The 14,591-nt window shown below is 44.3% G+C and overlaps 3 protein-coding genes across 13 annotated transcripts in view; 1 reads left to right on the top strand and 2 right to left on the bottom strand.

Annotated features, from left to right (window-relative positions):
• fryl (furry homolog, like) overlaps positions 1 to 4,676 on the top strand; it is a 109,976-nt gene extending 105,300 nt beyond the window's left edge. For all 11 annotated transcript variants that reach the window (XM_084066794.1, XM_084066785.1, XM_084066791.1 and 8 more), the window contains 3 exons: positions 83 to 193; positions 1,771 to 1,964; positions 2,350 to 4,676. In XM_084066794.1, the coding sequence (XP_083922920.1) occupies positions 83 to 193; positions 1,771 to 1,964; positions 2,350 to 2,608 (564 nt within the window). In that variant the 3' untranslated portion in view covers positions 2,609 to 4,676. The remainder of the gene's footprint in view (positions 1 to 82; positions 194 to 1,770; positions 1,965 to 2,349) is intronic.
• A 1,873-nt stretch (positions 4,677 to 6,549) lies between these two features.
• zar1 (zygote arrest 1) lies at positions 6,550 to 8,427 on the bottom strand (the record flags this gene model as incomplete). Its single annotated transcript, XM_084066052.1, has 5 exons — positions 6,550 to 6,693; positions 6,783 to 6,857; positions 6,941 to 7,033; positions 7,200 to 7,449; positions 7,991 to 8,427. The coding sequence occupies 5 exons, from the start codon at positions 8,425 to 8,427 to the stop codon at positions 6,550 to 6,552; spliced, it is 999 nt and encodes a 332-aa protein (XP_083922178.1).
• A 2,641-nt stretch (positions 8,428 to 11,068) lies between these two features.
• On the bottom strand, positions 11,069 to 13,500 carry slc10a4 (solute carrier family 10 member 4; the record flags this gene model as incomplete). The annotated part of the gene is made up of 3 exons (XM_084066980.1): positions 11,069 to 11,599; positions 12,435 to 12,645; positions 13,019 to 13,500. 3 exons carry the CDS (start codon positions 13,498 to 13,500, stop codon positions 11,069 to 11,071), a joined length of 1,224 nt encoding a protein of 407 aa, XP_083923106.1.
• Positions 13,501 to 14,591: the final 1,091 nt, after the last annotated feature.

Raw genomic sequence — 14,591 nt, 5'->3', positions numbered from 1 at the left:
AACCCAGGATACATTACTGTACCCCTTGTGATTCATGCAGGTTGTGACTCTGTGTTCTCTCTTTCTCTCTCTCATTGTGAAGGAGCTGGAACTGTGTCGCAGGCTCTATAAGTTGCACTTTCAGCTGCTGCTGCTGTTCCAGGCCTACTGTAAACTCATCAGCAGAGTGGACACCATGAAGAGAGAGGCAGAGGTGAGCCTAAAACCACACAGAAATGGCCGTAAACACAGCTAATGTTGTCTGTGTTTCACACACAATCTAAACAGAAGCCCACACAGCACTATTCATACCCTAGACCAGAACAAGGAGATGTGTCTTTCAGAGTTGGTCTTGAGACTTAACCACATGAACCCTAGCGTCCCTATGCTGGACATGTTATAATAGTCGAACATTGTGCGGAAATAGGCGAGTAACGTGACGTGATGTGAGCTTTGACCCCGAACAACAAAGTATATAGGGTCTATGTGGTTCATCTAAAACAGACTTCTCTACCAGACTAAAATTAGACTGCTGCATAAAGTTAAGATTTGAGACTGTTAAGTTGGCCTCCCTCTAAGTTAAGACTTGTGTTAAACCATTCAAGAGATCCAGCTTTCCATGTTGAAGTTAATTCTGTTTTAGTTGCTGGGAACAATATTGTGCACTATAAATGATGTATCCTTTGGATGGGTCGAGTCAGGGTGACTATAAGTTTGACAAGTTTAGAATCCTGGCTGCCTTTTATGCAAAACTCAAAAAAGAATGCAAAGAAATTTACTCGCACACATTGTGAATTTTGGTTTCCTACAGACTCTTACTTACTATATGAAGTTGATGCTATAGGTAGTCTTTCACTCTTGTTGTTATTTCGGGCCACCAAGCACTCAGACAGACCTCCTATCTAACCATCGCTAATCTCACTGACTGTGGGCTTGGGTCGGCCATTGTCTGATCTATGCTGCCACAGTCTAGCACTGCAGTTTTTATAGCTCTTTGGGGGATCTTTAATCAGATTAAAGCACTGCATTAGATTGAATCATTTCTCACGGAGCGATAGGATCACTTATTCCAGTTAATCACTGGTCGATACTAACCGGTTTTCTTTAGTGACCTCCCTATAGGCGGACTTAGAACACGCATGCTTGTGGGCTCATCCGTGCAGTAATGCTTAAGTTGTAGTCGGCCATACGATGGGTTGTGAGCTTGTAGATCTGCTATTTTCAGCAAGCGACACTGTCGTCCGACGGATTATAAATCAGGCTTAAAGTACCTACAGACAACACCACATCACAACCAGTGGTGTACAGTAACTACGTACAATTACATAAGTACTGTACTGAAGTACAATTTTGATTTTTTCTTTTTTTTTTATCTTACTGGAGTATTTCCAGTATTTCAGTACTTTTACTCTCTACTCTCTACATCTCAGAGGCAAAGATTGTACTTTAACGTCATTACAATTATTTGAAAACTTTAGGCAAAGATTGTACTTTAACGTCATTACAATTATCATTACAATTATTTGAAAACTTTAGTTACTAGTTACTTTGTAGATTTGTATTATTATTACAAAACATACATTAACCACTTCAACCCTATCTACTGTACATTTCGGCCATTGAAAATTGCCCATCTACAAGCTTGCGATGCGACGCATCGTACTTTTTCCACCTCTATGGTAAAAGCTTCCATATTTCCCAGAGTCACGTATACAAGGCCAATTTTTATTCCGCACCTTTTTAAAAGCTCTGTGGATGCATCATTTCCTTTTTTATTTGTGTGTGTCTCAGGTAACCAATATGTCTGAAGAGCTGGCTATCCTGGAGGGTTGCTTGAAGGAAGCAGAGACAGGCAGTGATGAACAGGAGGATGTGTGTATATCGGACTCTGCTCAGACCACCACTGAAACGGCCATCCAGTCACTGATTGAAGCTCTGAGGGCTAGAGACTTCAGTTCCGCTCTCACACAGGTCAAGATCTTCAGGTAGGTCAAGTGCGGACTCTTTATGTTTTCTTCACATCTTCTTCTGTCCAGGACCTGTCGTTAATCGTTCTGGACGTGCATGCTTTATATATTTCTGGTGTCAAAACAAGTGTAGGAAGGACTAGCTGTCGTTTAGGCCTCAGCTAATGGGGATCTGTCTAAATAAACAAATGAGCGTGAGTCATTCCCCAGCTAAATTGTTGATAGTTAGGCACAAAAAGGACACTTACGAGTCTGTAACTCTGAGCGTGCAAATGATCAGAGTTAACGGGGGTCCGTGGCCTAATGCATACCAAACTGGGGGTCCTTGAAATTAAAAACGTTTGACGTTTTATAGAATAGTATAAAGGTCTGCACTAAGCACCATCCTCCCCTCCTCCACCAGGTCTTTGTGGCCTAACGACATCTTCGGCAACGAGACGGACGACGCCGTCCAGACGCTGCTGCACATCTACTTCCGCCACCAGACGCTGGGCCAGACGGGCTGCCTGGCGGTGGTGGGCCCCAGCAGGGACCTGTCCCAGGCCAGCGCCCGCCTCATGGAGCTCAACCTGCAGATTCGCCAGGCTCTGAGCCAGGCCCAGGCCAACCAGAACGCCAATACCAATGCCACCACCACCACGACGTTCAGCACTGGACTGTAAAGGCAAGGCTGGACCGCACGGCACCGGACAGGACGATCACAGACACCCCTCCCTTTTCCCCCCCAGACCCCACCGGGGCTGGGGAGGCGGGGGCTTCACAGGAGGACGAGAGAGACTCCACCTATAAGGGCTAAAGGATGTGTGGGCATAACTGTGACTGTGATTAATATATATATATATATTATTATTACATCTATGAATACTCAAAGCTAATATTAGATTTTTTTGTTTTCCCAGACTAAGCCAACTCGTAAAATTCAGCTGCAATAAGTCATGTATGATTGGTAAATGAGGCTGGCCCAGGATGGTGGGATGATGATGATGATGCAAAAACAAATGTTTTCTTTTGGTTTTTGGTTTTTTTCTTTGGTCGCATTTAGAGAAAAACGGCCTATCTGGGCCTCCGGTTCCTGGCTGGCGGCCTTGTTAGCCCCAGGTTGAGAAAGAACGGGGTTGAAGCATGCGAGTCGATCCGGAAAGGAACGTCCAGACGCGTGTGTGTGTGTGAGAGAGAGAGAAAAAGAGAGCGAGAGTGTGAGAGAGAGAGAGAGAGAGCGAGAGAGAGAGAACATATTCATAAGCAAACACACGTACACAGTAAAAAAAAAAAAAAAAACTAATAGGAAAAAAAAACAGAGTTTTCAAAAGCATGCTTGAAAGAGAATAAGCACTGCAAGAATATTTTTTTGAGAAATGTATTTTTTATTAGAGCTAACATCCTAGGTTGTAAATGTTGGGGGTATTTAACACGGAATTGTAACCCCAGGGGAGCTGTTTTCCTCCACCGGGGAATGTAAAAAGAGAAATATATATATCTGTTTATCGACCTGCTTTGAGAGGAGCGTTGCCTTCGACAGATCTCATGAAACTCACTCTGTTAACCAAATAAGTAGCTGCCTTTAGAGACTTTATGACCGTGTGGCAATTATATATCGGACACTCCGGTATACGCTCACACACACAATGCATAGAGTTGCCCACGAGTGCAGACTGGCTACAAACCCATTATGGAATACATCAATAACTTATTTTACTCTGTATATATTTTAGAGAGAAAAAAAATGTATAGTGTAAAACCAGTATTTTTTTCCCTTGTACTTTTTTGTGTAATGCACTGTTAATCCGAAACAGGATGGTTTAAAAGCTAATGTGAGAAGAGACGACGCGAGACCAGATTTGAGTCACTAACCACCATCGTAATCCTCAAATCGCACTCAAAACTTCAACATTTCCCAAAAAGACTGGCTTGGTTTTGGATGGCTGCTGTTTGCAATGGAGTCTGGGGTCTTGTGGGATCGGACACTTCACCAACAGTCACATGCTGATGGGAGGGGGCTGCGATTGAAGTCTCTTCTCTCCTGTTGGTTCGCTGCAGCCTGGCTTGATTTTATACTTTGTCGTGCGACGGTTTTCGTGTGCCAAAAATAACCGATCTAGAAGCTCACAACGCATCGCAGTGCGACGTGCCGTGAGCTTACAGATCGCTTATCTTTGGCTTGCGTCACCACAGCGCGACAAAGCATCTAAATCGGGCTAACCAAGCCTGGTCATATGCATTCCTTCTCTCACTGTGATTTTATTTAGTTTTTCTGTTGGCCCTGCTCTCCAATCGAAGGCCCTCGCCGCCTTCCGATGGGAGACGAAGGTTTGTGTTTGTCCATGTTGGCTGCTCCCATCATACAGCTGTACTCATTGCCTGACACACACAACTACCGGGGGTTTGAAATGGCTGCCATTGAGACTTTCCGCCATGCTTTGTGAAAAGCACCGCTTCTTCGCCGGCCAAAAACAGCAGGATTACGAACCGATAACCTGAACGCGTCGTGGAATCTTGTCATGGCACATTGTATTAATCACTGTAGTCATTCCTCACAGAGAGCTTTTTCTTCTGCTTGTCTGGTACAATTGAATGCTGTTCTTAATTATTTAATGGATATATTATTTACCTGGAACATATTGTTTTAATGTAGAGGAGCATTATACATTTTTCTTTTTGTTTCTTTTTTTTTCTTGTTCACTCACATACCAGCCTTCTCTCTGGATAAATAAAGAGCTGATCCTACAGTAAGGCTGTGTCAATCAATGTTAATATTAATAGTTAATGGGATAGTTCACCCCAAAAATACATGTTTTTCTATTGATTAGTCACCCCATGGAGACTTGAATTCATGGATATATAATTTGATGACAGGCAGCGGTTCCGGTAGGAGATACAAAGAAGACTCTTTGTGTCTCCTACCGGAACCGCTGCCTACCAGTCCGCTGGTCATCACATTATTGGCTTAGGAATGCAACAAAAACAAAAGAATATGGAGTGACTAATTGATAGAAATATAAAGTAATTTTGAGGGTGAACTATCCCTTTAACCCATTAAGACCTGTCATTTTTAGATTTGTGCTAAAAGCATTATCTTACACTTTTGGCTATTCAAAAATAGCAGATCTATACCGCGTATATATCTGCTATTTTTGAAAAATTGTGAAAATGTGTGCAAATCTTTGAATATATATATTTTTAGAGCAAACATTTTTAACTCAAATCTTTGCTTCTGGGGGTCCCTGGAACCAAATATTTTGATGGGGGTCCGCGGCCAATTACATATAATTTTGGGGGTCCTTGACATGAAAAGGATTGAGCACCACTGATATAGCAACATACGTTTTTCAGAAAACTGTTGAGATTTAGGAGACATGTAGAATCGGCTTCAGGTCTCAATGGGTTAAAAGGTCACTGGTTTTCAACGCTCTGTACCAGGGTTTCTAAACACTGGGTTCAATCCATAACCTAAAACCATCCTTGAGTGGTTTTAGTCCCGCTGGTGTCTGTCTGTCCAACACTTTACATCTCAAACTACTGGGAGGAATCCCTGTACATCAACGATTAACCCTATGGCCACTTAGATCTAGATACCTCGTTGGCCTCAGTGGCCACCATTAGAGAAGACAAGCTTCCTGACACTGGCCAATCACAGCGCGTCTTAAGTCCCGGAATAGACACAGTGATTGGCCAGTTGTCAGGAAGCTTGCCGGAGGAGGCGTCTACCTTTATGGCTATATAAACGTAGACGCCTGAGCACATTCATGTTCCCAAGAGCCAATTTGGTTCTGTATGGGTCAGAATTATGGGGATCTGTAGCCTATAGTACATACCTAACCTTTGAGAACCACTGCCCAAGAGGATGGAACCTGATCATGTTAGTGACCCCAGGCCAAAGTGTTGACTTGCTGGGTGGGTGTAACCGCTTTTGGTGACCCTATGGCCTTTCCCCTAGTGATTTATAAATGTTTCTCCACTTGAGACTCAAGAATTTTGGGCAGATTAGGTGTGGGCAGCAGCAACCTCTAGGGGTTGCTACACTAGCAACCCATTTTTATTCTTTAGACACAGCAGCAAGGATTCTGTTGCGGATACATTGTTATGAATTGGGAAACGATACAAACTATATGCAAGTATTAAAACGTCAACTTCTGCATTATGCCTTAGTTTTGCCTGTTCAGTGGTGCACCACTGCCCTACCATCAAACATCACATTTTAAAGATGCTCTCTGAAGCAGTTGAGACTTGGATGGTGGAGCTAGAGCAATAGCCCACAGGTTTGATGCATTCCATTTCCTCAAACCCCTTATCCTGTTGACCCCTTTAACCTCACAAGTTGCTCTAGATAAGAGCATCTGCCAAATGTTAAGTTAATGCAGCCTCACTGTTGTATAAATCTCCATGTATCAAGCACACACAAAAAATCCAAAGTAGAGTGCTAGGTTGTCCTTTTATTGCACATTTACAAGTGGTGTATACTTTTAATTTCAAAACACAAAATTAAAGTAATGAGTCCCCGGCCTTCATCCCAGGGGCCCTCGTGGGCATTGTAGAGTCTCCCCGAGCGAAGGACAGTGGCACTAACGCAGGTGTGAATGGGCAAAGTCCGATGGAGTCATCAGATTCAAATAATGTACTTGAAGCTGAAGGTACTGTCACAGGAGAGCCGTTTGCCCTTGCACCTGCCGCACAGATCCTGTCTGTGGGGCCGTTTGGGGTCGACATGGCGCGGTGTCACCTCACAGGAACAACGCGCCTTGTTGCAGGTCTGGAGAGAAGGAGGGACAAGGTTAAGAACTGGACCTTTTTAAATATTACCGGTACTCGTCATTTTGTATAGTACAAAACATTACTCACATGACATGTGATATCTTCGACACGGTAAGGATTGAAATCCTTTTGGCATTTTCTACAGAACTGCTTGAAATACACCTGGAAGGAGAATGAGATACATTGATTAGACTCATGCAACAGAAACTGATTGTTCTGGGCCATGGCACTCGTCGTATTCTTACCTTATTGGTGCCGTGGACGCACCACACATAGGCGCTCTCCCATCGCAGGTTGCAGTCTTTGCAGTGATAATATCCGTATTTCTGTTCTAGAAACTAAGGGGTGACAAGTAAAACAAGTCACAATCTCCTCTAGCGCTCGAGTCAATTACACAACGTCCATTAAAAGGCAAGGTAATTTATCAGTCTGCAACTCCAAAAGTGTACAAATGGAACCGTATAGACCCATCATCCATTTGCACACTCTTGGAGTGAAACTCACCTGAAATCTTACGCGGCCCTTGGTGGTCACCTCGGCCTCAACGAGTTTGACGTCTTCAACCTTGGACTTTTTGCGTTGCCCAGCAGATTTGGATGTTTTCGCCTCCTTGTTAATGTTGACCCCTTGGTCCTCGCTTTTCACAAAAGCGTCAGGAGGATGAGGTGGGTCGTCGGGCGGATCTCCAGTCTGTGCCTCACTGTCCGCTTCTCCCGTCTGCTGGTGGTCCTCTGTCACGAAGGAGGTGACGCTTCTATAAGTAGGTCACAATTATTTTCCATAATAGTTTCCATGTTAAATTTTCCAGAAATGGCAGATCTAAAAGCTCACATCATGTCTCCGCATTGTGAGCTTGTAGATCGGCTATTTCCGCTAAAGGAACACTACATTTTGAAAGCATACAATTATTCAATGTCAGTTTAAAAAAAAGTGAATTGTCAAATCTGCCCTGTGCAATTTGTTTTAAACAATGCATGCAGTTCTTAGAGTAGAGTTTGCTGATTGCTTTAATTTGATTTTAACTTGTATTTGTTTTTTAGATATTAAAAAGGCCTTATAAATTGTCACTTCACTGTCATGTGGGGATGACAGTTAACGCCCCCCCCCCCCCCCCCACAAAAAAAATGTGGGGACCTGGGGGTCCCGACCCACAGTTTGAGAACCACTTGTGTAAAAGGCAAACAAGTGTAATTTGTACATGCCCAAAATAATTAAATTATTCAGTGCAATTATTTGTATGACAATTAATCTGTCAAGTAATACGTCATGATCGTGACAGACAGTCACTAAGCTACCTGTAGGCGATGGGGGAATAAACAGCCAGGGTGCGGGGGTAGTGCACGCCGCCCACCGCGGAGTTGTTGTTGTTGGGGGGCGTCTGGGGGGCGCTTCCCTCGCTTCTCCTTTTACGCTGCGTGTCTCGCTTCAGGGCCGAGAGGGTCCGCGGGCCGATGGAGCACTGGACCGAGGCCTCGGTCTTGGGGTTGACCTGCACCGACACGTCCTTGGTGTTGGCCTTCCTGAGCCTCGGGGTGAGCTTGGGGTTGATTTGGGACAAGATGGACTTGAGCTGGGCGCGCTGCTGGTTGTTGAAGGCCTCGGCGTCCGCGTAGTGGGACACGTAGTTCTTGTACTTCCAGGCCGCGGCCTTGTGTTTGGGGTGGTAGGACCTGTAAGGATTGTACGATGAGTAGAGGTAGCTATCCATTGACTCGTCTCCGTACGAAGCCATTTTAGTTCAGCTAGCCCGGTCACCATGGTGGAACAGGTTAAATACACCCACCTGGTCGCCATCAGACCTGATTGTGCTCAGGTGCGGTGCGGCCGTAGGATTGCTTTCATAGTTAGCCATGGATCACACGACGGTCGAATGAACATGAACCTGGTGTTTGCACTTTCTCCATGTACGGCCCTTAGTCCCGTACATCTACATAAACGTTCGGATTTCAAATATAAAGTGCTTACCCTGTTACATGTATTAAATGTACATGTACATGTACATGTATATTATGTACGGGCCCACCAGAAGTACCCGTATCTTCCGTATTGTTCAATAAAAAGCATTTTAATCCGATCGGTGGCCATTTTCTCATTAGAGTTATAATGTATCAGAGTGCAATCCACCTCCCAACCGATAGGGTCGCGTAGTTGAAAGTGTATGGTGATAATACGTAGAAAAATGGCCACCGATCGGATTAAAATACTTTTTATTGAACTATACGGAAGATACGGACCGTACTTCTGAGGGGCCGTACATAATTGTAACATCCGCGGCCATAGGGTAGGCATCTGAACGTTTATGTAGATGTACGCGTAGTTGTAGATGTAAATGGAGAAAAAGCAAAAACCAGGTTGAAGTTCATCCATGACTGATATTTCAGGGAGCTTCACAGTCAAATCCTCGGTGTTAATTATATAATATAATTATATAACTGTATGGTGTAGGGTGTACAAAATGGAACCAAATGTTCTCGTAGAGTCGTAGGGGTCCATTTGATTCCACTTGTACGCCCTCGGAGTTAAATTTACATGAATATGTTTACTGTGTTGTAACGTGTGTGTGTTCCTTCTCTGTGCGTAAAAGGCGCAAAGTAGCTGCTACCAGCATGTTGCAAGAGAGCCACGACAAAACGGTTGCCATATATTTAGAACTTTTATTTGGTCGATATATTTTCTCGATATACACATGGTTATATTATACACAATTGTACATTGTCTTCAGACTGTTAGTCCTGGTCATTAGTAGAGTCCTATTCATTGAGAGTGGTTGATGGATTGGCACAGCGTGATTCCAATTGCAACGCAGCAGAAGACACCTTTTGTTACCCAGTTACTCCAGGGAGTCGTACATACATTCACGCACGCACGCGCGCACGCACGCACGCACAAACACACACACACACAAACACACACACACACACACACACACACACACACACGCACACACACACACACACACACAGGGTGATTTATATAGCAGTGGTTCTCAACCTGTGGATCGGGACACCCAGGGGGTCCCCAGATGGCAGTTAAGTGACAATTTAAGGATTTTTCATTTAAAAAAAAGACCATTACTGCATCAAAAGTAATCAACTAACTATACTATAAAAACCTGTCAAACAATGGCCAATATAGAAAGAGGCAAAAAATGTGAAAATAGCCGATCTACAAGCTCACAACATGAGTGTTGAGAGCATGAGCATGAGGCGTTGTGAGCTTGTAGATCTGCTAGTTACACAATATTTATCTGTGGAACTGAGTCAAACAACATGTTATGCTTCAACTCCTAAAATGCCAAGTGCTTGTCAGGGTGTCGGGTCCCCAGTTCAAATATGATTATGTTGGGGGGTCACAGCCTGAAAGGGTTGAGAACCACTGATTTATAGCAACAGACCAGTGTACTGTATATGGCACGACAGGACTATGGGGTAAACTTTGGTGAGTGTGTCCTTGTGCTGTGCACAGCATGTTGACAAGTGCCCCATGAATGTAAAATGTTTTTTTTTTGTTGACAAATGCCACTTTCCCATAGACATGATGGAAAGTGATCGAGTGCTTACACAGTTTGTTCTGAGTTCATTATTATATCTGAACCTGTCTGAATTGGCAGCGTTTCTTTAGAAACATTGAAAGCTTATGTAGCCTATGGGAGCAATGGGGGACTAAATGACACTTGAAATGAAAATTAATGTATTTCCATAAGATCATTATCATTTCCCACATATATTATGTTATTTTAGTACAAATGAAAATGCAATCATTTAATTTAAAATGAAAATGAAATGACATTTCATTTTCAGACTTAATCTGTAGCACTGTAGACCATAGCTTAATGTTAAAACAAGATTTTCAATTTAAGATTAACAATGTAACCTGAAGTCTTTGAACATGAAAAGTCAAAGGCTGTTTTAATTTTCATCTTGTCTAGAAAATGTATTAATTTTAACAGTGACTTAAATATTGCTTGCATAAATAGAATATCAGGTTACATTATTTAGATTGCATTTTAAATCGTCAATTTGAATTAACATTTGACTGTAGCCCACTGTACAGTGGACAGTATAGGCTATTTCAACATGAACAGCTTAGAATCATTTTCATATGGTCATCATTGAAGTATGTGAAAGTTGAATTATTGCATTTTACATGTTAATGTTTACTCAATCATTTGTGTAAAAATGATAATGCTATTGTGGCATTATACATTTTCAAGTTGCCTAGTCCCCTGCAGCCTTCCATATTATGACGTATGAAGCACAGCTCTTAATTCTTCTCCTGGGCTCTCTCTCTCTCTGGTTCATAACAATGAACAGAAGGATGATTCATCATCGTGATATGATAACAACGCAGAGTCACACAGCCAGCCAGGGACATTAAACAGGAGTGGACCCCGGAGGACAGGGATCCAACGTGATGGAGTTTGCGTCGCTCACTGTCACCGCTCCATAGGACGACTCAAAGTCACCGTCGTCGTCTTCGAACCTCTGATACCCAATGTCCCCGCCTTCTCCTGGCCCCGTGAGGTCAGGCTTGTGCAGGACCTCCTTCCTGTACATCCTATAACCCAGGATGAAGATGCCGGCCTCGGCCGCCTGGAACAGAGCGTAGAGCAGCGGGAAGATGTACATCCCCCCCATCAGCTGAGGGGGGAAGGCCAGCTTCAGGATGGCCGTGCACAGCTGCACGTTCTGACAGCCCGTCTCCATCGAGACGGCCCTGCAGCTGCTGGGAGGCAGGTCAAAGGCCACGGCCAGGCCATAGCCGGCGGCGTAGCCACACGCGGGCATCAGTATGGCCACCACGTAGACAGAGGGAGGGATGGTGGACAGGAGGTCCGGACCCAGCAGAGCCCCGGTCAGGATGAACAGCAGCACCAGGGTGACCAGCAGAGACCACAGGGACACCTGCATGGAGGAGGGAGGCAACGGTTAATCAAACTAATCAACTTAATCGATTATGAAAAATATTTCTTTTTATATTAATCGATTTGGGTCGGGCTGAAATGTCCCTATTCTTGTGCAACACTGTTGTATGACCAAGAATAAAATAAGGCTCAAGTAGGAATAGTCATTGTTTTAGTCGGTTATACAAAAAAGTTGGTTAGTCAGTTAGGCCTATAATGAAGAAAATTGTATTATTCCTGCATGGATTCGTTATAATATAATCGATAGTAGCAGCCCTGCATGCATGCAAGCAGTGAGAGCCTGGAATGCATCATCAGCGCGCCTGCACCGTGTCTCAGAGATGTGAAGCAGGCGCCCACCCCCCTCCTCCTGAGAGCCTCTATTATCATGTTCAGTTCAGAGGGAGGAGGCTTACTTAACAAAGTGCCTCTGATGTCACTGTGCCCTGCTGTCAGTCTCATGGGGAATTACGCAATGCGCCGTTGCGCACAAAGTGTGATCGTAATTCTAAAGCATCCAAGTTCTGAATATTTTTTTCTTCCTTAAAGCGGACACACAGGAGCTTTCTGAGGTTGCTCACAGGACATGGAAATATCTATGCCCCTGGGATTTATTTTTCACAATCAGCACATGTATTTATTATCCCCCTGTTGTGTCATTATTATATATGTTTAAAAAAAAACTATGATTAGAGAAATGCTGTTCAGAAAAGTAACATTCTCCAATGATTGTACAGAGATGGCACCTGGTACTGCATATTATTTATGTCTAATATTCTTGTTTTGTGAATCAATCAATCAATCAATCAATCAATCAAATAAACAAACACACCCACCTTTAAAACGATGTCAGCTATCCGTGTGTAGCGGTACCTCAGCGCTACCCCCAGGCCTATGGGGATGAGAGTGCTGCACAGGGTCAGGATGATGGCCCCGAAGGGCATCAGGTTGACCACGGGCGTGTTGATCCACGCCCGGCTGTAGATCCACAGACACAGCGGCATGAGCACCAGAGCCAGCAGCGTGGACGATATGGTCATGATGATGCTGATGGGGAGACAAGGGGACAGATGAGTCTCGAATATGATCATAATATATGATATTAATCAGCAATAAAACTCAGCGTTTCATATTATCTTGATGTGATTCACTTTTAATCACGTTTAATCACAGTTGGTTGTACAGAAAATGCAATTATGAACTTTGGAGCCGTGCGTAATGTAACTTTTGCGTAAAAACGATACGACAATCGTGCGTATTTCTAATAAATAGTAATAAAAGACCATAACACTAGGAGGACATATTACTGTATGTGACTATAGGACATATTGTGGCCTATTGAATACTTTAGTTTTGTGTAGCCCATTTATAGGCCTAGTAAAACAACACATTTCCAAAGTTGGAGGTGCGCGTTGCTTACCTCAGATTCATCTCTCCGTGCACCAGCAGGGACATGATGTTTGACAGGTTCCCCCCTGGACAACATCCACACAGCAGGACGGCCATGGCCGCCACGTCGTCCAGAGAGAAGGCCAGGGCCAGCAGGAAGGCCACTAAGGGCATGACGACGAACTGACACACCAGCGCCAGCAGCACCCCGATGGGTCTCCTGATCTGCTCGCCCAGCTGGCTGAGCTCCACCGTGCAGCCCAGGCCCAGCATGGTGAAGCACAGCACCAGGCCCACGAACACGTTGATGCCGTGGCTCAGCGGGGAGTCCCAGAAGGCAGGCATCAGGTGAGTCGCGTCCGACGGCGGAGCGGCCATGAGCGCAGCAGTCCTGACCGTGTTGGAGTCCACGAAGAAGGGCTCAGCACCACCGGCTGCTACCCGGAGTGTCTCCATCACAGAGTTATTATCCAAAGCATGTCCCTGGAAAGTGTCGTTAATGTAAAATGCCATTAAGCCGTCCATACCGGAGTTCTCCATGGCGCAACGGAGGGTAGACTCACTCTCCCCGCGGGCGGCTTCTCTGTCCGGAGGTGTCCGTGCATCAAATGAGAGAAGGAGAGGTTCCCCTGGATGGATGTGACGCACGGTCCCTGCGCTCTGTCACGACTGCTGGCCAGGGCAGCGGTCAGAGAGATGGTTGATGGTTCCACTTAGACAGTCTGGTGCCACGGATTGGCTCCCTGCTGTGTGACACACACACACACACACACACACACACACACACACACACACACACACACACACACCGCTGGAGGGGGGAGTCCACCCCAGTATTGTAAGCTACTCCGATCCATTCCATTATTAATTTAGGGGGAGAAAAATGTTGTAATAAAATTTACCATACACTTATTTTAACCAAGCAATTGCAACATTTGCGCACTTTCAGAGTTACAAATGGGTAAATTAACAATGCGTAGCTATTTAATTGTGTAGCCAATTAGCCTATTAGACTATCAACCAATTGGAAACATTTGCCATTAGAGATTAGGCTGGCTAAATGAAATGTGACTTTTCAATAATAGCCTAGAGATCGACTAATTGTTGTCAAGTGATACTGATATACATGTTTGTGGTATTTCAGATAACTGATGGATGGTGGAACTGTGTGGTTCACAAACAGCTGTGCGCTCCGTGCGTCGAGGAGGAGCTCCATAAAGTAACGGAGCTATTCTTTATATTCGTGCATCGACTGCGAGAATCTGGTGGGTTTTATTTTTTTGCCCGATGCTATTTCTGTCTGTCGTCAATCAGTTAGTGCCTGAAAGTCTTCTTCATCATGAGGTGTGTGTGGAGTGGAGGACGTGTTGAGGAAAGTTCGATAAATAAGTGAATCATCATCCCCTCCACCAGGTGCTTCATTTGGGGTCCCAGCCAAGGGATGGGATTTGCTGCCCCCTAGCGTTCACATTTAACCATAAAATATGTTATTTTCTTCCGTCTGTGAATGTTTTTGCAGGTTAATCTAATAGAACCAGTGGTGGAAAAAGTACTCACATTTCTTACTTAAGTAAAAGTATCAGTACTGCAATGTAGAAACACTC

The sequence above is a fragment of the Gymnoscopelus microlampas genome, assembly GCF_963454915.1.
Source record: "Gymnoscopelus microlampas genome assembly, chromosome: 9".
Taxonomy (NCBI): domain Eukaryota; kingdom Metazoa; phylum Chordata; class Actinopteri; order Myctophiformes; family Myctophidae; genus Gymnoscopelus; species Gymnoscopelus microlampas.
The sequence above is the reverse complement of the archived record's forward strand: the minus strand, read 5'-3'. Positions and strand labels throughout refer to the sequence as shown.